This window comes from Amphiprion ocellaris, chromosome 9 (assembly GCF_022539595.1).
Source record: "Amphiprion ocellaris isolate individual 3 ecotype Okinawa chromosome 9, ASM2253959v1, whole genome shotgun sequence".
NCBI classification, from domain to species: Eukaryota; Metazoa; Chordata; class Actinopteri; family Pomacentridae; genus Amphiprion; species Amphiprion ocellaris.
This window is the reverse complement of record NC_072774.1, coordinates 24,314,105-24,335,428: the sequence shown is the minus strand read 5'-3', so window position 1 is coordinate 24,335,428 and position 21,324 is coordinate 24,314,105. Positions and strand designations below refer to the sequence as shown.

At 39.1% G+C, this 21,324-nt stretch overlaps 1 protein-coding gene across 1 annotated transcript in view; it reads right to left on the bottom strand.

Annotated features, from left to right (window-relative positions):
- The window catches only part of cdkal1 (CDK5 regulatory subunit associated protein 1-like 1), a 262,057-nt gene that overhangs the window by 176,128 nt on the left and 64,605 nt on the right, over positions 1–21,324 (bottom strand). The window contains exons 5-6 of the mRNA XM_023276824.3: positions 7,204–7,300; positions 2,356–2,404 (exon numbers count right to left, since the gene is read on the bottom strand). Of these exons, the coding sequence (XP_023132592.2) occupies positions 2,356–2,404; positions 7,204–7,300 (146 nt within the window). The remainder of the gene's footprint in view (positions 1–2,355; positions 2,405–7,203; positions 7,301–21,324) is intronic.

The window sequence follows — 21,324 nt, the reverse complement described above, 5'->3', positions numbered from 1 at the left end:
ATTGTTTGAGTCAAAAATTAAACACAATATGCAGAAAAAACATATTTTCAGCAGATTTAGCCTTCAAAGAAACTCATTTGTAAAAAATTATGAGATTATTCTTTGATAAACCATTTCCATCTTGTCATTGACAAGTGGACTGTTAATATGTTGGAAGTACAGAACAGCCACTGCACACCAAGGATATGCACATTTTCTGAGACTATTTCTAGCCAAGGAAAAAAACATTTCAGATGTGCTGCACAGACCAAACTATAGGGGAAGAAAAATTTTTGTCCCTGAATCAAGAGTCCGAAAGAAATTAACTTTGTAAAGACAAAATCTCTTCTACATTTACATTTCAAGAAACCGAAAGAATAAAGTAAAAGTCTAAGACAATTTATACCAAGTTTTGATTTACAGTGAATCCATATTTGAGCAATAACTTTCTTCTGGCTTTTATGTTTTTACTTAAACTGCCGTCCAAAATCATTCATGTATTTTCTCCGTAATCAATGGTAAAGCCTTTATTTGCCATCGAAGCAATTCAACAGTCCTGATAATTGCCTAAGCAAATCTCCGCTGGGATTTGCACCACTCCTCTTTTGTAAAGGCTTCCTTCCATCACTCTGGTCTATGTTTCCTCCACAGTTTATTCGTAGATTCAAAAATGTTCAGACTGTTTTCTTTTAACCATTTTTTCACCACTTTGGCTGCATGTTATAGATTACCATGTTGTTGGATGCTTAAACAGTGCCCAAGCTCAAGTTTTTTGCACACTGTCTGATGGTTTCCTCTAGCATCTTAACATCCTCCTCAGTTCATATGATGCTGTTAACTTTGATGAGGTTGCTTGGCCCCCAAAGCATCACGTTCCCACCACCGAGCTTGACTGGTGCTCTTGGAGATGACTGATTCTCCTTTCTTTCTACAAATGAACACCACATCTCTGTGTCCAAACAACTCAATTTTTAAATCATCTGAGCACAAAACTGACAACAACACACGTTATTCTTTGTCCAGGTGCAGTTTTAGCCTAGACTAGATGAGCTTTTGCGCATCTGTCTTTGAAAGTCTTTTGTGGTTGGCGTCCATAGAGATCAGCCTTGTTCAGTGTCTGCTGGAGATGATGCTACCAGAACTGGTCCGATTCATCAGGATGCTCTTGATGGTGATCCTTAGATTCTTTTTAGCCCATTGCACTACCATTTCTTGCCACTGTAGGGTTCCCATTAGGCTTCCCACTACGTCCTTTCAGCTTTTATAGTGTGAAACGCCTTATATTTTATGGTCACACTTTGCACTGTGGCCACTTACACTTAAAAACCTTTGTATTTGGCCTAAAAGCCTTTTCCTGTCATAAGTAACCAGAATACTCAACGTTTTGTCAGTGATGGACCCTAACAGGAAACTCATGCAGCTTTTTGGTTTTAACCATAACTCAGACCTGACTAAAAATGGAACTACTTCTTGAGCTGTTCAGTTTATTGTGATTTATTAGAGCGCTGGAGAACATGCACACACACACACACACACACACACACACACACACACACACACACACACACACACACACACACACACACACACACACACACACACACACACATAGTGTAAAGTCAATCTGTTCTTTATTAGAGAACAGCTGGGGGTGAATGACAGCTTGACTGGACACTCTCACACTGTAAACTCTTTCTGACCTTCATTAAACAGCTAAGTGCGCTGCTTCACTAACTGTTTAAATGGATGACCTAATCACTGCCATGTGAGTCCGTCAGTAAGCTTCCACTTAACAAGCAGCTCAGACAGAATCCAAAAGCAACACGATGACTCCGCTTTTAAACACACATCCATCTAAACCCATAGAAGAAAAAATAACTCAACTTCGGTCATGAAATTTACCAGCAGTTCTTTACACTTTGAGCAAATTTTCCCCCCAGTAGTGACTGAATCATATGTTTTATGTTAGAACAGTAAACAACGGGGCGCCCAGATAGCTTGGTTGAGCGGGGGACCCATGAACGGGGGTCTGGGTTCAATTCTATCTCATGGCCATTTTGCTACAGGTCTTTCCCCCCAGTCTTCTCCCTACTTTCCTGTCTGCCTGTCTAATAAAGCTGAAAAAAGAACAATAAACAACCATTATTAATCACATATCTACTGCTCTTAAGCTATGCGATACATTCAGACTCTCGACAGTAAAGTCACTCTCAGCACTTGAAAATTATCCATCCAGGCAACAGGAGCTGAAAAACTTGATTTCCTGTTCCAACAATGGAAGCCCTCTCATTCATTCATTCCCTGATCAATGCTTTGCTGCTCACTCACTCACACAAGTGCTCGTGTGTGTGTGTGTGTGTGTGTTTGTTAAAATACCTTTAACAGCCTCGTCCACTACTTCCACCACTCGATCAATCTGCTGGACCTGAAATGCAGACCGACACACAAGGGAAAAGTTTATTGATGCAGACGAACCGAGTCCACGCAGTCAAACAAAAGCCTCGTATTGATGACACACAAGCTTACACACACTTAGCCGGGTTTAAACAAGGCGGGCATGTAAATATACACAAGAAGCACATGGACAAACAAGTGCAAGAAGATACGTACGATCACACTGAGCTTTTCTCCAGACAGCAGTATGGATTTCCTAAATGCCACTGAGTGTGTATGTACGTGCAACAGCTTGTGTATCATGTATTGGCATGATTTTACAGATGAAAACCAAAAGGCAAAGAAAGACATTCAGAGAGCAGCAGATAATCATACCGGTAACAGTACAAGGAATAACTAAAACCACATTATAATAATGCATGAGAGCTATTATGGAAAAATATCCTGCAGTTCTTCCAAGGAGTATTCTGAAATCACTAATAATTCATGTGAAGAAAATAAGCAAGACCCCAGTGGCCACAGAATAATAAGAGCTGGACTGCCATCATACGGAGATATTGTGAAGACAATGGGGAAGTGAATGACCAAAACAGAGCAAAAGGCTTGGACCAAACTAAAGAAATGGGGGGAATGAACTTAATAATTTCTGCTGCCATTACTTCTCCTTTCATTCCTCCCAGCATCCCATCCAACTGTAATCTGCTCACTTTCTCCATTCTTAGAGGTCCACGCTGCAGCACACAACACCGGCTCTCAATGCCTCCTGGCCCATTACTCAGTATAAACCTCCTTTCAAACACACTCACATGCGATAGCACACTGTGCTTTGCAAGCAACACTTACATGCATGTTACACACCGAAATAAAACCCATTTCCTTGTAATAGCGATGCAATCTGGGTTCATTCAGAGCAGCAGCGGGCGTCCCTACTTACAGTAAGGGTCAGGTGTCTCTACATTTTAGCTGTTAATTCAGATTTTCAGCTCTGGCTGTTTTCAAATCCTGCTTTCTATTCATGGAATATTGTTTGAGTCAAAAATTAAACACAATATGCAGAAAAAACATATTTTCAGCAGATTTAGCCTTCAAAGAAACTCATTTGTAAAAAATTATGAGATTATTCTTTGATAAACCATTTCCATCTTGTCATTGACAAGTGGACTGTTAATATGTTGGAAGTACAGAACAGCCACTGCACACCAAGGATATGCACATTTTCTGAGACTATTTCTAGCCAAGGAAAAAAACATTTCAGATGTGCTGCACAGACCAAACTATAGGGGAAGAAAAATTTTTGTCCCTGAATCAAGAGTCCGAAAGAAATTAACTTTGTAAAGACAAAATCTCTTCTACATTTACATTTCAAGAAACCGAAAGAATAAAGTAAAAGTCTAAGACAATTTATACCAAGTTTTGATTTACAGTGAATCCATATTTGAGCAATAACTTTCTTCTGGCTTTTATGTTTTTACTTAAACTGCCGTCCAAAATCATTCATGTATTTTCTCCGTAATCAATGGTAAAGCCTTTATTTGCCATCGAAGCAATTCAACAGTCCTGATAATTGCCTAAGCAAATCTCCGCTGGGATTTGCACCACTCCTCTTTTGTAAAGGCTTCCTTCCATCACTCTGGTCTATGTTTCCTCCACAGTTTATTCGTAGATTCAAAAATGTTCAGACTGTTTTCTTTTAACCATTTTTTCACCACTTTGGCTGCATGTTATAGATTACCATGTTGTTGGATGCTTAAATAGTGCCCAAGCTCAAGTTTTTTGCACACTGTCTGATGGTTTCCTCTAGCATCTTAACATCCTCCTCAGTTCATATGATGCTGTTAACTTTGATGAGGTTGCTTGGCCCCCAAAGCATCACGTTCCCACCACCGAGCTTGACTGGTGCTCTTGGAGATGACTGATTCTCCTTTCTTTCTACAAATGAACACCACATCTCTGTGTCCAAACAACTCAATTTTTAAATCATCTGAGCACAAAACTGACAACAACACACGTTATTCTTTGTCCAGGTGCAGTTTTAGCCTAGACTAGATGAGCTTTTGCGCATCTGTCTTTGAAAGTCTTTTGTGGTTGGCGTCCATAGAGATCAGCCTTGTTCAGTGTCTGCTGGAGATGATGCTACCAGAACTGGTCCGATTCATCAGGATGCTCTTGATGGTGATCCTTAGATTCTTTTTAGCCCATTGCACTACCATTTCTTGCCACTGTAGGGTTCCCATTAGGCTTCCCACTACATCCTTTCAGCTTTTATAGTGTGAAACGCCTTATATTTTATGGTCACACTTTGCACTGTGGCCACTTGCACTTAAAAACCTTTGTATTTGGCCTAAAAGCCTTTTCCTGTCATAAGTAACCAGAATACTCAACGTTTTGTCAGTGATGGACCCTAACAGGAAACTCATGCAGCTTTTTGGTTTTAACCATAACTCAGACCTGACTAAAAATGGAACTACTTCTTGAGCTGTTCAGTTTATTGTGATTTATTAGAGCGCTGGAGAACATGGCAGGTATTACCTAAAATGGTATGAAAGCTGCATTTTCTCAACAAATGTACACAGTTTTAAGGAGCAAGAATCATTTTGGACATGGCACTTTTTAGTACAACATAGAAATAGTTCAAATTTATGCTTGTTTATGTAATTTCCAGGCTTACTAGTTAAATTAAAATGTACTTTATATGCAACGATGATGAATTATCAATTTGTGTTTTGTAGTAATGCAAATTTGCCACAAGTAGTCATGTGAGATGCATATAAGTTTGGGTAATCAGGCGCATTCTGCATCCTGAAAACACTGATGTGTGGCATCTCAAGCTTACATCTCTGCTGTCCTATTGTGAGCCTGTGTGTGTCGGTTTGTGTCAGACACAAGATGTGACAAATCTACACTGCAGGCTTGCGTGACTGCCTGTACCTCACACAGAAAACACAAGTCATTCACGGAAAAGCACAAACACAACAGAGACGCACGCATAAAAGCACACACACAGCTCAAATAAACAAAATGAATTCAACAGGAGGGACTCTATTTTTTTTTTTAAACTGCACCCCTTATCTAGCCATTAGTGCAATCACTATACACAAATTTTAACTGGTGATTTGCATGTGATTTGCATAACCCACCAACTGCCACTGTCATTACGTGGCTGATTGTAACTACCAAGGATACACAAGGGGAGGACATGCATCCTCATATACCTCTGTCTGTGCTTGTTACTGTATATGTGCCTCCTCATGCATATATACATCCATTAGCGTGCGCGCCAATGCGTGCATATGCATGTCTGTGCACGTGTATCAATGCATAATCCAATGGAGTCACGACAATGGAGGGACCAGCAATGGTAAACTTGCAGCTGTTTGTGCTTCCCCCTGAAGGCTATTAGATATACAAGCCTGTTTATCTGAATGTAATTATATTATACATACATGCCACTTTATTTGAATGTAATTACGTTACACACTGGCATGTTTACTCGGATGGAATAACATTATTTATGGTATAGGATATTTAACATAACATTTGAGCCGACTCCAACCCATTACTCATAAGACAGTGGCAGGAAACAACAGTGGATGTTTTCCATTCATCCCCATTTTCAACAAGGCAGTTTGTTTTAATACACAGGCAAATAAATTCTGCATTATGTCAAATTAAGATCACAGTTTTCTGGAGTGGTTTAGAAGGCAAATTGTGGTTCTTGGTGAAGATGGGGTGAACAAAAGAATGTATGAATAAATGCTACACCCAAAAAGACCAACTAGCTCTCCTTATTCACTTTTTATGCCTGGTAGAGACATGCTTGTACTGCAAACTGCAAATTCCTTGTTTGAAATATTATACATATTTAATGTAAGACTACACAATTAAGGTCAAAATGTTCATCATCACTTGCTGAAAATTTGCTTATTAATGGAAAATTTGCAGATTTTCCCTGAATGCTAAAGAAACTAGCTAGTCAGCTGTGCACAGAGAAGCCTCTAGTCTCCTCATTCAGTAACTGCTGTGCAGGAAACTCGCAAAGGTTTGTGACCAAAGGTGGCTTTGCAAAGAGTAAAATGAGGCAGTTTAACGTCAGATTTACTCAAAACAAAACCAGGTGATTATATTTAAATGGACTGTTTCTATTGGAGTCAAACATGTTCATTAAATTGTGGTAAGTCAAAATTGTAATTAAAATTTCAAAGATTTATTTATTTTAAGTAGGAGTGTTAAGATGACTTCAAATATCTAATTCAATGACAAACACTTACTGAGCTGTTAAATAATGACAGACTTGACAGACCTTTTTACTCCCTCTGAGGTGAAAAACATTAAATACACTGTTCCATTCTGTCAGTTATGCACTCTATTCACAGCAATGAGGGCGATAATTAAAACATATTAGCTTCGTTTAAAATAACCAAAATTACTAACTCAAAAACCTGCTATTTGTTATATAGAGGGTTATATAGATATAAGACGATGTTTCGTTCCTTCTGGTTGCCATATCTGCATGTTTCTGATTCTTTTTTTACATTAACTGTCGTTTCCTCTGTTGACTCAATCAACTACACATAACAATGGGATGCATGCAGACATACAGTAAATATTGCATAAACACAAAACTCTGTGCAATATCAGTATTTATGTACTTATGGACAAATCTTGTGCAATATAGATCAAATCTGTGCAATATTGATAGACCTCTACCAGTATTTCTACTCAAGAAAGAATCTGTGCAAAACCATTGATATATGTAACATTGTTTTTTTCCACATCCAAGGGGAATTTGAACAAGCTGAGTACACAGATGTATGTATGAAATATACATACCCCAATGATGCTCAGACCTTTGAGGTACTCCATCCTCGGCTGGGCCTGGGGAACACATCCTGCTACTACCACCTTTTTCTGCTGTTCTGTGGCTTTTCTGTACAAGCAAACGCAGAGAGGAAAAACACAGATGAGGAGATTAATTAACGCTTTGTACGATTTTACTTTTTAACTGGGTCAGCCTTAAACTGTGACCGTTCTGGACTGACCTCTTTATGACACATGGCTCCTACCTGCAAGAGTTTGTGTGCATGTTAAATGGTAACTTCACTGTAAAATTTCTCTAGTCCGCGTATTCAAAAAGCAATTTTCAATGACAGTATATCTGTTTTTCTGAGCCATTAATGGAAATATAAAGGCTTAATGGAGCTGACATGCACACACACACACACACACACACACACACACACACACACACACACACCAATCAGTGGCCTTCAGGGATAAAGCCCGTCTGTGTCCTGTATCAAATGACAAGTGCCTTCAAATTCTGTGCAGCTTTTCTCTTGCTGTATGAATAGCAAAGTCCACATTCTTCAAACATAAGCCATAAAAATATTGAAGAGGGTGAATGAAAAAGGAGAGGCTGTGGCGGGATTTTCTATTATCTGTAGGAAGATGAAAAGAGCCACTAAACATCACTGTGAAGCCCAACAAGTAGCAGATAGGTCTCCATCAGTAATGGGTAGTTTCACGATGGGATGCCTGTGAAGGTTTCTTGTTTACGCTCAGTGGCATGTTCTCCATTTCCTCAAAAAAAATTCCAGAAGAAAGTAGATTTAACTCACATTAAACCAGAGGGTGCAAAATGCAGATAATAAATGTAAGTTCAATTTATGTCCGATAATTAAACAGAAGCAGGAATTCTTCCAAATTTTTGGACTAATAATTCTGCATAGGGACAAATCGACATTTGTTTTACATGTTTAATTAAAAGAAACTTCTCAACATTTTTCAATTAATACATTTTAATAGGAAATGGTTAGAAAAATAACAATACCAAATAGTCAGAAAAATACTGAACTTTGAATCTATTAAGTACATTTTTCTTTGAGTGTTTTACAGCATTTTTCAACTTTAGGAATTAAGTGACACACAACCTTGAGCGTCCCATATTGTGAAAATTTGGAGAATTTGGAGGGTAAAGATGGTGTATTTCTACTGTATTCTAAATGTTGTAAAAGACATGTTTCACATGTTTGTCATTAAAAGGGCACTACCAGTAAAGATAGGTTCAGTTTTATGAGTGTATCCAGGTTATTATACTACTGTGAACAGAAAAAATTATATTCTCATATTTCTATTAGCTAACAAAGACCACAAGATGCAGCTGAAAGCTCTGAAACAAATCTAGCAAATTAGACTTATTTTCTGTCAAAATAACCCAATAAAGTAGTTTGACACGGTTTTTAATACCAAGTTCTTTTGTTTTGTCATAATATAATAATAATAATAGATACAAAGTCTGGAGTCACAGCTTGGGTTTTATACTCAGGGAAAAACCGGTTGGTTTACAAGATTAGTTGATCTCCTACAATGTTGACCCCGAATACTCAACCCAGCATGAGTAAACCAGCGTAGCCCTCATGTCAGGTTTTGATTAAGGTATGAGCAACACACAATGTGATTTAAAATATCACAAGAAATTCATAGTTTCTGTGAGAAAACAGGGCACAATGGCACACTACAACAAAAACACAGCTCAATCAAAACTGGCGATTTGTATAACCATGCAGACTGTCAAATATTTTCAGCATCCGTCACATATTTTAGTATGAAGCAGCCATTAGGAAGAATATGCCCGGCTGAAGTGTTATACTATTACTTTTTGATGGAAATAAAAGACGTACTATAAATTTCTTTAGTTAGAATGATCTGAATCAAAAAGAGCTGCACAGAGTAAAATAACGTAACAAACTACAAGGAAAACGTGTTTCCGTGTGTGCATGTGGATCTACTTCACGTCACCTCCAGTTAGCGGCAGCGAGACTTGAGACACTCTGTCTGTCTGACAAAAGCTTTCGGAGGAGCTGCCCAGACTCTGCCATGAATCTTTAATAATGAAGCCTCCTGACAGCTGGAGTGAGAGCGGGAGGGAGGGGAGGAATGGTGGGAGGAGGACGGAGGAGGAGCACCAGAACTGGATGCAAACTGTCAGTTGTGTTTTAATTCAGACTCCGTATTCTTCAGTAAAGGGAGAGGGTGCTGTGAAGGTAGACGAGTCAGTTCAAAGCCAGATTACACTGTCGCATGAAAAAGGGGAGGAGGGATGGAGGAAAGCTAAAGATGGTGGAGAGATGAAAGCAGAAATGGAAGTGGGGTGTGATTATTTTGACTACTCAGAGCTTTATGCATTGTTATGATTGCTTAAAAATCTGAATCAGTGTCATTAGCCCAGCAGGTCTGCAAATTCATTGAATTTGACTCAGTATATCCAATAAACAAGGACAAAAAAATTCGCTATAAAAGCCAAAATCTCAGATATGATAATTGCACATTCATTGTTGGTTCCTGAATGCACCTTTCCAGTGTAAGGCAGGTAGGGCAGAAAATCATGATGCTGGTAAATAACAAAAACTTTGAAGACTCGTTGAAGTGAGAAAGTATGCGTTTAGAGGAGCTTGTTATTCATGAAGACCTCACACTGGCCTCGCTGCACATCCAGACACATGGACGGCGGAGGTGCGTCTGCATAATTCACACCGTCTCTTGCCAAAATCCGACCAAACGCTCCTTTAATGTGCGAGTCGCTCCTCTGCCCACAGACTTGCAGCCATAGCTGACACGGCGAGTCAGCAGCCTGAACCGTCGCCGAGGCGCCCCAGGGGGAACAGGCCAATCACGTCGCGCTGGGCGGGATGAGATGGGATGGGATTATGCGATGCGGTTGCCGTGGAGCCCAACCGAGCGCTCGCTGCCAGTGACCCGGACCACAGCAGATGTCCCCCAAGATCAGACGACAAGGTGTGTGTGCGTGAACACACATTTCTACTTGACTTCGTTGGCACCTCGCCCTGAATCTCTGCAGCCCTCTGTCAACTCCGTGTTACCGCCTCCAGACCACACACTGCATCTCTACACCCACACGCCAAAAACACGCTTTACATACATACACATAACGATGGTCACGGCCGTGCAACAGTCTATGCATACATGTATGACCTGTGTGGTATGTATGTATGGAAAGGAGCGCTGCGCTGTACATACCGGTTTTTAACAGCTGAGTGGACACAGTGAATCAGTCAAATTAGACCAGACTAAATGTCCAAGTGAATTGATCAGCTTGACTTGGAGATGTCCCTTGCTATGAATATGACATTAAAATAACTCTAGGCATCAGATGGACCACAGTGCATGACCTATATAAGAGCCTCTTCAACTTTCTCACAACAAAACCCGAAGTGAAGGAGAAGACCATCCTATAGTGCCACTTATATGACTGCTACTAAAATCATATAAATTGAGAAGGAATGCGGATTTTCTCACAACTAGCAAAAATATCTCACATGTATTATGAAAAATAACAGATTTATAATGAATTCCTTTGGCAAAACAATAAATTCTGCATCATGCAAACTTTTTTTTATTTCCATTTTCTTCTTTCTGTTTTTTTGTTATGTGCTAGTCCTGATGAAAATTCACAGTGTGTTAATAAACTGTTTTCCAACCACAACAAACGTCCCTGCAGAAGCTCTTTCAGGTTCATTCTCAGAGCAGAAAGTATTACCATCGAAGAACTGCTTTGTGGCTCTCGATGTCATTTGTTAAACTCAAACATCAAGTACAGGGGCTATGTAAAAGATGGCCATAGAATTTGCCTGTCGCCATCTTGGTTTTTGAAACCAGACGTAAAGGGCGAAAACTAGAGAACACTAAACCCCCAACTCTACTACATACTCATGTTTTATCATCCATTTCACCCCTAATAGGACCATAATTTTACAAACAGCCTATTTTTAGTGACATTTTAGTGTTTTTATTTTATCTACTGAGCATTGAGGCTACAGTCGTCGTCTTTTTGCATGGTTACTTGAACTGGAGTTGCAGCCAGCAACTATTACTTGTTGTTGCTGTCAAAGCTGCATTGCAATGGAAACAGAACGACTGAAAGGGCCAATTACAGGGACATTTGTAAACGAATTTCAACACTCATCAAAATAACCACTAACTCCAGCAAAAGCATCTAATATGACCTTTCCAGATGTCTAGATTCAAATCAGGATGAATATCAGAAACAACACAACCTAGCCGTCTATGTAGCCGTCTAATAAAGTCAGGTAGAGAAGCATCCCAAACAGGTTAGCAGCTGTGAACGGTGTGTTTGCATGCGTTTCGGTGTGTGTGTGTGTGTGTGTGTGTGTGTCCTCTCAATGACTCTCCCTGCTGCTCAACATCCTCGGCTCTATACAGAAAGCTGCATGCTGGGGAGAGGATGAGCTCATTACACTCACACACAGAGTCGGCCATATGCTCGGCAACAAGCATGTTGCTTAAACAATGAGGTCATACAGGAACTGAAACGTACGTACAGTATCTGCTCTGTGATTAACTCTAGGAAGATGCATTCAAATACAAACTGAGTAAAAAGTGTTTAAATGCAGTAAATTTTCATTTTGCTCCCGTTAAACGACTGCCCCTTCCCCATATCTGGCCTGTCCTTGCTCCTCCGTCTCCCTCATCCTCTCATCTGCACTCCAGCGGTTGTTTCTGGCTGATTTGACAGCGAGCCAGCCACTCGGCACACTCCTGACCTCTGTGCATTTGCATAAGCAGCAAGGGGTAAGGTTAAGTACCCATCAAGCCTCAGTAATTAAGATGTGAGCTGGTGTGTGCACAACTGCTAGCGTGTGAATGCGAGTAAGTGAGAGCAGCCAAATGTTTTTAATCTTCCACTTCATATATTCTCCACAAACTTCTACTAACTCAGTCTTACAGCTGGTCACTGTCCCAATTTTAATTCCACAGTGGTTATTACAATGCACCACTTTACCTTAGTTACTTTTCATTGATTGGGGGGTCCGCAGTGTATGTTTATGTGTTTATGTTATGTTATGTTTTATTCATGGTTTCATATTTATTTCCCTGTGCAGTTCTTTTGAGCTGCAGCACTTTTTGAGCTCTCTCCGCTGACTGACAGCACAGACTGGATGAACGTGGAGAAAACACACTAGCCTTTCCTCTGTGGATAAGTTCTGTGCAAAGTTTACCACAACAACTGTCAGAATACAAACAGTATAAATAAAACAGCAGCTCAATGCAGACCGGTGGGATCTGACTGCAGACAAACTAAACTAAATTAAAGCTGCTAATGTTGTAGGGTCCTCTTGGAGATGTTGCCGGGAGATACGAGGAAAAAGCAGGAAGGCAAAGAGTGACTGACAGGAAGATGTCAGAAGAACATGGTAATTATCATGTCAGAAGGTGAGAGGAATGTGTTGAACAGGACAGAGTCGATGTCAGAAGAGATAAAAGGCAGCAAAACATGCAGTTAATTGCCAATTTAAACAGTAACCTTTCCTCGTGCAACTAGTGTCCAATGAGTTATCTAATGTAGAACAACGACTAACACTGTTCTGCGGCTTAACAACCACCTCACTGTAGTTTAATGATCGACCTCGTGTCTGTTTAACCCTCTAAACCCCAGCAAGTTTTGTTGCACCATTTTTCAGTGCAACACAAAACCCTGCACCTCTATGGAAACAGCAGAACCACATATAGAAGTAGGGAAACAATTATTTTGTGCAGTTTAACAAAATGCCAGAAATCATAAAAAATAACATTAAAAAAGAAACCTGAATTTCTATGATTAACAAAAACTGGGAAAAATGAATCAAGGGTCCCAAGTGCCTGCAGGTGTTACTAATATTAAAAATAAATAAATAAATGAAATGTGTCTGCATACTAAAGACACGTTTACTAATTGCATGCTCAAAACCCTCAAAAAGTATTTAACTACATCAACTCTAGAAAAAATATTTCACCATGCTAAATGTATCTTACATAGGTTTTATTTTGCTTTCCATAACTCTAATTTGCTTCCATACACAGCCTGCAGTTCACTCAAACTGTTTCTGAATTTGATGATCGTGGATGAGGCAGTCATGACTTCTTAGTTGAAAGAAAAAGTGCAGAATGTTATTTAATTTTTTTTTTTATTTTTAAATGTGACATGTAGATTAAAGCAGATCTGGATGAAAAATCACGATTTTAGGCCTAGAATTGGTTAATTCTGAAAACATACACAACCGTTCAAAAGTTTGGGGTCACCCAGGCAATTTCACGTTTTTCATGAAAACTCACACTTTTTGTCATGTGCTGACACAATTGCACAAGGGTTTTCTAATCATCAATTAGCCTTTCAACACCATTAGCTAACACAATGTAGCATTAGAACACAGGAGTGATGGTTGCTGGAAATGTTCCTCTGTACCCCTATGGAGATATTCCATTAAAAATCAGCCATTTCCAGCTAGAATAGTCATTTACCACATTAATAATGTCTACACTGTATTTCTGATTAATTCAATGTTATCTTCATTGAAAAAAATGCCTTTCTTTCAAAAAATAAGGACATTTCTAAGTGACCACAAACTTTTGAAAGATAGTTTAAGTCACACAACATTAGTTCAGGGACAATTTCAACGTTGAAAATAGGATTTTTTTTTTTTGTATTTTTTACAGTTTCTGGCTCTGATTTTTTTAAAAAATCACATCACTGCTGTTTTCCAACTTGAAAGCTATCACTAGCTTGGAGATGAATTGAAAATAATGCTGTGATTGGAGTAACAAATACATTTTGTGTAAAAGCTGACAAAAAAACAACCTCTTGATTAATAAATTACAGTCACTCCAGTGGGATGCCAAAGAACCAAAAAATCAAATGGTTCTTAAGATGAGGCCACTTTTATACCTTTTAAGTCCTCAGAATATACTGAGTTTTTTGTTTTGCAGGATAATTGATATTTTAAATGTGTTGGGGATAGCTGGGAAGCAAGTGTAGACCAACACAACTAAAAAACTTAAAAAGGATACAGGAGAACATTCATCCATCAGCTACATCCATTTATCCTTTAATTGGGCTGGAGTCAGTCCCAGCTGACACTGAGCTACACCCTGAACACGTCTGAAACATTCATCTTTTTTATTTTTTACATCTAAATAGAAAGGGGCTCAGGAGAGGAGAAGAAAAAAAGAACTGGCAATGAGTTAAAGGAAGGAGAAAGGAGAAACTCAGAGGAGGGATGACAACAGGACTGAAAAGGAGATGAAGGAGGAGGACAAGAGGTCAGAGGGTACAGACGGTGATTGAGGGATGAAGCAGGGGTAGGATGGAAACAACTGCTGAATCCTCTTCGATTTCTGTCTTTCTCTACACAAAAACTCAGCTGCATTTTCTGGTAGCAGGAGCTGATGCACATAAAGAGAATTGAAAAACAAATTAAAAAGAAATAACATCTGAAAGCAAAAGAAGAGAAAACGAGGTAGGAAGTAGAGGAGGGACGTCTGGTTTAATCAATAAAAGATAATTACATGAAAGGAGGACTATAAAAGTGTGTTGTGGTAATGTGATATAAAACTGGGCATTCAAAGCACCAAAGACAAGTTCAAAGATCCTCATTGCTTTTCTTAAATACTCAATCTAGATTTTTAGAGGTTTAAATAGAAGCTGAAAGACTGTCGCTGACGTGAGTCACCACAACCAAACCTACTTGTTTTCAGTTTTGCACGTTTATGAGCAGGCATGGTTAATAAAGGCTTCACATTTGTGCTGTGTTTTACAGGATACAGCCAATCTGTTGACCAATCAATACACACCTATAACACGGCTAGTTTACGGCGAGCTCGCGTAGGCCTTCGGGTGTATTAGAGATAGGATGCAGCCCAACTGTCAACATGGGTCTAGTAAAGGCACGGCAAAGGAAATGCAAGGCTTTCAGATTATGGCCTTTTAAACCAAAAAAAACAAACGCCTGACACACCTGCCCAGCGCTGTGAAAGGGATGACAACTGTCTTGTAAAAATCAGTTGAATGTGCGATAAATATTGCATTACTGTAAATGAGTTGTATTCACCGCTTGAATGGTTCATAATAGGGAAAATGCTCATAAAAAAAAAACTGCGGCAGAGGCCCACACAAACATTCAGACACACAGATGAGCAGCGAATTGCATTAGAGATGAGCACTTGAGAGAAACCTCAAAGCTGAATCCTGGGAAAAGTCCCAAGAGTCCCATTCCTAATGCAAAGTCCTGCAATCTATAGCAGAGGCTATTATAGGACAATCATACGTAACCTCATGCAACTGCCAGGTTCTTACTTTAAAGAAGGAGAATGAACACACTCATATAAAACCAGAGTTAGTGTTGTTTGGAAGCTGGGAATAACCTTCACAAACAGAAGCATGTGCTTAATAGAACAAATGTCAGCAGGAAATCACTTAGATTCAGGTTTGTAAAAGTCAATAATCAGCATTTTATCAAGATCAGTGTATGTGTTTCAGAAACTAGGAGGTTTGTGTTGCAACAGACCAACTAAATGAGCATATTTGAGTTTTTTTAATCTCATATCTTGTGTCTGCAGCAGTGACAGTCGTGTAGCAATGTGGCAGCTTAACTCTTAGACTAAACAGGTCAAGTCACAGCTTCTCCCCATGAGGCCGCTGGCATTGTGTGAATCAATGTCAAAATGTATGTGTGCAGGAATACAAGAATTTTTCTATGTTTACATGCTTGCATAGAGATGTATAGGTGTGTATATGTGTGTGTGTGCACTGTCTGTCTACATGTTTGTGCGTTTCCATGCAATTACTTTGAACCCTAACTGGAGACGAGCCGAGAATCAGTGCTGAAGATGACACAGGTGAAAGGGCGTTGCTGGTTGAATGAATCCACACAAAATTAGTCCAAGCATAAACAATCATGATTGGTTTCAAGGTCATAAATTATTACAAGCAAGGGTTTGGAAAAGTGGAATGGCACATGCTCAGTGACCTGGAATGCATCAACAATCTTTGCAAAGCAGCATTTTTTTTTTTTTCCCAGCTCACACAAGGACAGAATAATTACACCATTCTGACAAGTAGACATGCGTGAAATACACACAGAAAATTGTTCATTTGTCATATTTTACAGACGTTTGATTATGCAATTGATAATAAGATTAAGAAAGATATGGGTACAGAGGTAAAGAGAGGTAGTACCACAAGTTAAACTGTAGATCCTGTCCATAGGTGTGACCTTCCACGTTAGAACAAACATAGAGTACAGGGATTATTAAATAGTCAAGTGCATAAAAACTGATGCAGGCTGAAGAGTTTAATCTTCACTTCCACTTTCAAAGGAAAAGGTACAATAGCTCAAGAAAAGACGAAGCACTAAGTGCAAAAGTGTGAGCTTCAAAAGAGACAACTGCGATAGCAAACTGGCAAAGGACAAAGTATTCTATGTATATGCATTGACAACTATTAACTCAGCTCCACAGGTGCACACATTGCTATTCCAGCCTTCATTTCCATCATCACAGCAGGAACTACCATCACTGGCCTGGGATTATATTGCTCTGTTTCTATGACAGCCTGCACAATCAACTGAGACACATTATGCTCATTTCCAACCCCATATTTTTCAACCTGCATAACTCCCAGTTCAAAATAATTCTTATTTATTTATTCATTGCTATTATGCAGTCTCTTAATTTAGCATCTCCTTGGCCATATTAGCCCAGGCTCTTCCTAAAAGCATCCTTCCTTCTGGTTGGCCGGCTCTGAGGAAGCCTCTGCTTGTGAGCAGTTCCAAAAGCACAATGTAAACCTACTACATTTTAGTTTTTTTTTTTCCTCGTCTGTCTGCTCATGGTAGAGCCCAGTCTCATCCAGAAAAATCTATAAATGCTCATTTTAATAGGGGTACTTGTGGAAAACGTGCTAACACACTAACTGAAGTGGAAAACAACTGCCGTCTGGCAAGGACAAAGGTGACGCAGTAAGTAAAATGTTATTCTTTTGTCATTAAACAACATGGTAAGACAATGAAAAAAAGAAAAGATGTAATTTTGTCTGTTAAAATTACTATAATTGCAGTTTTCACACATTTTTGGAGCATATACTTCATATTTTGCATATTATCTTGTACATTTTAGACAGCTATGTTAATGTGAGCTGGTGCCCTGTTATTTATTCCATGTGAGAATGCATACCAAGCAGATATGTGAGTACATGTATAGTAGAGCGAGACCATGTAGACTAGGGGAGTCTCATTATGGAGCTCCACAGTCTAAACGTCTATTCAGCCCGTTAATTTCCCCGGCTGATGTCTTTCCCTGCACGGCCTGAAGTGGCTCCACAATGGCCCATCAGTCCCTCATTTAACCACACTGCCTTATTTATTCCAAATAACATTCCTTTAAAATCCAAGGTTGCAGCAAGCACAAAGCCAACTATTTGATTAAATCACTATGCAGGGCCTCCTTACTTCGTAAAAATTAATTTATGGAATGTTAAAATAAAATTCTTTTTTTGCCTTCACTCTTCTCAGCAGAGTCAACACCAATTAAAAGGAAGGTTCAAGGCATGGTTCATTACATTAGAAAGGAGAAGAAAGAAAAGGGGGTGAACAGTTGGAAGGAAAGAAAAGCCTTTGCTTGGATGAGAAGGTGATTTTAAAAATACATTTGACTTGTTAGGGGGATGGTGCATATTTTTCTAGTTGAGGATGAATAGAGCTGCTTCTTTTGTTGAACTACATTTGTTGTATCTTCCTCCTTCTCACAGTTTCAATCAGTAAAAACCATGTTCTACAAATTCATCCGTGCATAAACACACAAAATGTTTTATTACATTTGAGTTCTCAAGTGATTTTAATGATGCATTTGTATGTTACATCAAAACAAAAAGAGGATTCTGTGTTGTTCTCTTTCTCCTGTAAATGGTTCCACAATTATTTGTCAACATTGAGTAAATATTTGCTCTGAAATTTGACTTTTGTTACGAGTTCTACAAGGTTCAATTCTGGGTCCTGTCCTCTTCATAATTTACATCAATAATACACTGTACAGCTAGAGATGCATTAATTTTTAACCAAGATCTTATATTGATGATGGGAGAGTCAGACCGCTGTACAAAATCTTCTCCACCACATCCCATTCTCAATGGGGCTGAGGTCTGGACCTGTGGAGGCCAATCCATGTGTGAAAATGATGTGTCATTCTTCCTGATCCACTCATTCACAATGTGAGCCCCATGAATCCTAGCATCGTCATCTCGGAATATGCCCATGCCATCAGGGAAGAAAAATTCCATTGATGGAAAGACCTGGTCATTCAGTATATTCAGGTAGTCAGCTGACCTCATTCTTTGGGAACATAACGTTGGTGAACCTGACCAACCCCAGATCATAACCATAACCCTCACAGGCTTGTAGGCACTAAGCATGATGACTGCATCACTTCATCTGCTTCTCTTGTTACCTTAATGCATCCATCACTTTGGAACAAGGTTAATCTGGACACATCACACCACATGACCGACCACATTTGTTCCTCAAAGATGATAGTTCACCATTATCCTTCCAGGTTTTAATGATGCGTTAGACAGTTCTTAACCTGATTTTAGTAGTTTCATCTCCTTAGTTGTTTTCTTTGATGCAGGCCAATAAGTTGACCCTTCTGAGATAGATTAGCATCCTTCCACGATCACAGGATATGTCTTCCGACATGGTTGTTTAAGAAATGAGAAGCTACTCACTACATCAGCTAGGGTTACATAAGTTCTTGCCAGCTGAAGCGTATTCATCACTGCAGTAATTGTCCAATGGAAGGTTCTTACCTATTTGCTCAGTTTAAATCCAGGTGGTGACAGTTCTGTGCTGCTTTTCTAAAACTTTCCAATCTCTGCAACAAACTTTGGATTAACTGTAAAATGCAATTGTTCAATCACTACTTGTCCTCAATGCAAAAAAAAGGCCAAATATAAGCTTGAAGGTAGTTTATCACCACTCTGACTTGTTTCTGAAAATAAACATCTAGGCATCAATTTGGATCAAAAACGTACATTCAAATTTCATATCTATAAATCAGAAAACTGGGTATTTTTGAGAAACAGAGACTTTTCCTGTGTTCTGCAGAAAGCAAACAATCAAATCTTCTTGTCTGTTCTAGATACAAAGATATCATTCACAAAAAATGCATCTATCTCAACTTTGAAAGCTCCGAATCCAGTTTACCACTCAGCTCTCAGATTGATCCAACTATTTCACTCATCACTGCTTACTGTATGAAAAAGATAGCTGGCCATCCTTAGCAATGACGCGAGACAAACATTGATTTTTGTTTATTTATAGAGCACTAAATGGCAAGATGCTGTAATACAGCATTTCCTTGTTAAATTGGTTTCAAAATCATTGTTCAACTACTTCAAGAATTTAGCTAACCGTCAAAGTCCCACAAACTCACACCAAAATCAGTAAAACTATTTTTAGCTTTTCTGCTTCACACACTTGGAACATTTTACAGCATGCTTGGTACACCTGTACCTATTTAATAATTCAAATCCATGATCATAGACTGAATGTGACTGTTCTTAAATGTGTTTTTCTTGTCATCTTGTTGACTGTACTTAATGATTCGTTGAGATTCAAATATAGGTCGAATGAAAGAAATGAATGAAAGCATTTCTTTTGCCTACTATTATCCGCACAGATGTCAACTAATACTACCTTTAGTAGAACCAGCATAGGAAATAATACCATGTTAGCTCTCTATCATATTTGTTTCTTATAGCCCACATGAGTGAAGCCAAGAAACTGCTTGAACTGTTAATGCTTCAACATACATTATGCATTACTGAAGAACTTTCAGATAAACTTTGGACAAAAGCTGCACAACACAACAAAGTTTCCACCAGATGAGTTGAGATGTCAGAGAAGATGCTTCATGGTATCTTATCTGACACGCATATAAGACATGCACGTAATCCCACATCACTGCAAACATTCAGCCAGGGAACGTACAGTAGCCTATATCCCACATGTGGCCTAATTCCCCTCAGCGATATTCCTTCCCTCCATATCCAGCGATCTGTCTGTTTGTTTACAGTACCTCAGAGGTTAAGGATTGCCCCGGGTGCACCGAGGCACCGACCCACCAGCCCCTCGCCTCACAGAGGTTGGCATCTGGCTGTGTACATTCCCATGCTTCCATCATCCTCTGTACCTATAGCGGAGCAGGAAGCCTTGGGCTCGTGTCACTCCAAATACCGCTTGGTGAAATGGCTTCTTCGCCTGTTTGCCCCTGTCCATCGGCTGGTTAAATAAAATTAGAAACAAGCCCTTCTAAGTGAACTGTAAGATGCTTTGATGACAGCACCTCTAAGGCACATATGTACATAACCACACAGATACTGCGGATAGATACACAACTATGTCAAAGAGGAGAGTGACAGTTCAGAAAGTTCACGGTTCCGTATGAACCTCAGTTTTAGAGTCATGGTGAAGTAAGCTTCCAGTAAAGCAGAGAAAATAAAACTTTTCCATTTATTTACAAAAATGACTAATTGGGATAATCCACAGGGTAACAGTTTAGAAACTCAAAAGCTGATTGCTGTCACTAAGAAAAAGAAAAGACTACAATGAACATATATTAAAGCAGCAGTGGAATTTCAGCTTTACCTTTTTGAAAACAAATTGGAATTTGTTTATTTTATGGCTCAGTCCACTTCCAATGCAACCGTTTATTTCTAACATGACAGCTGCAAATAAAAGTTCTTGAACTCTAAAATTCATACATTTAAATGCGTTACTAAGTGAAATGAATGTAATTGACTGCATTTTATCTGTACTAACAGACGTACATTTTATAAACTGTTTCTAAACGTCTAGTAGCTGCAGCATCAGCACTAAAACAAAAGCAAATCAGGACAAAGTATAAAAACATATTTATGCATTTTCTGCATCAATGACTGAATGTGTTTAGGTTACTACAGCAACACAATGCAAACAGCTTTCTAGCTTTACTAAAGTACAGGTCAACATGTTTGTATAGAATGTACTGCAAAGCTAAGAAACTATATCACACATTGAAAACATGGTCAGGAAAAGAATTTGTGAAACATGGGATGTCTTACAGCTG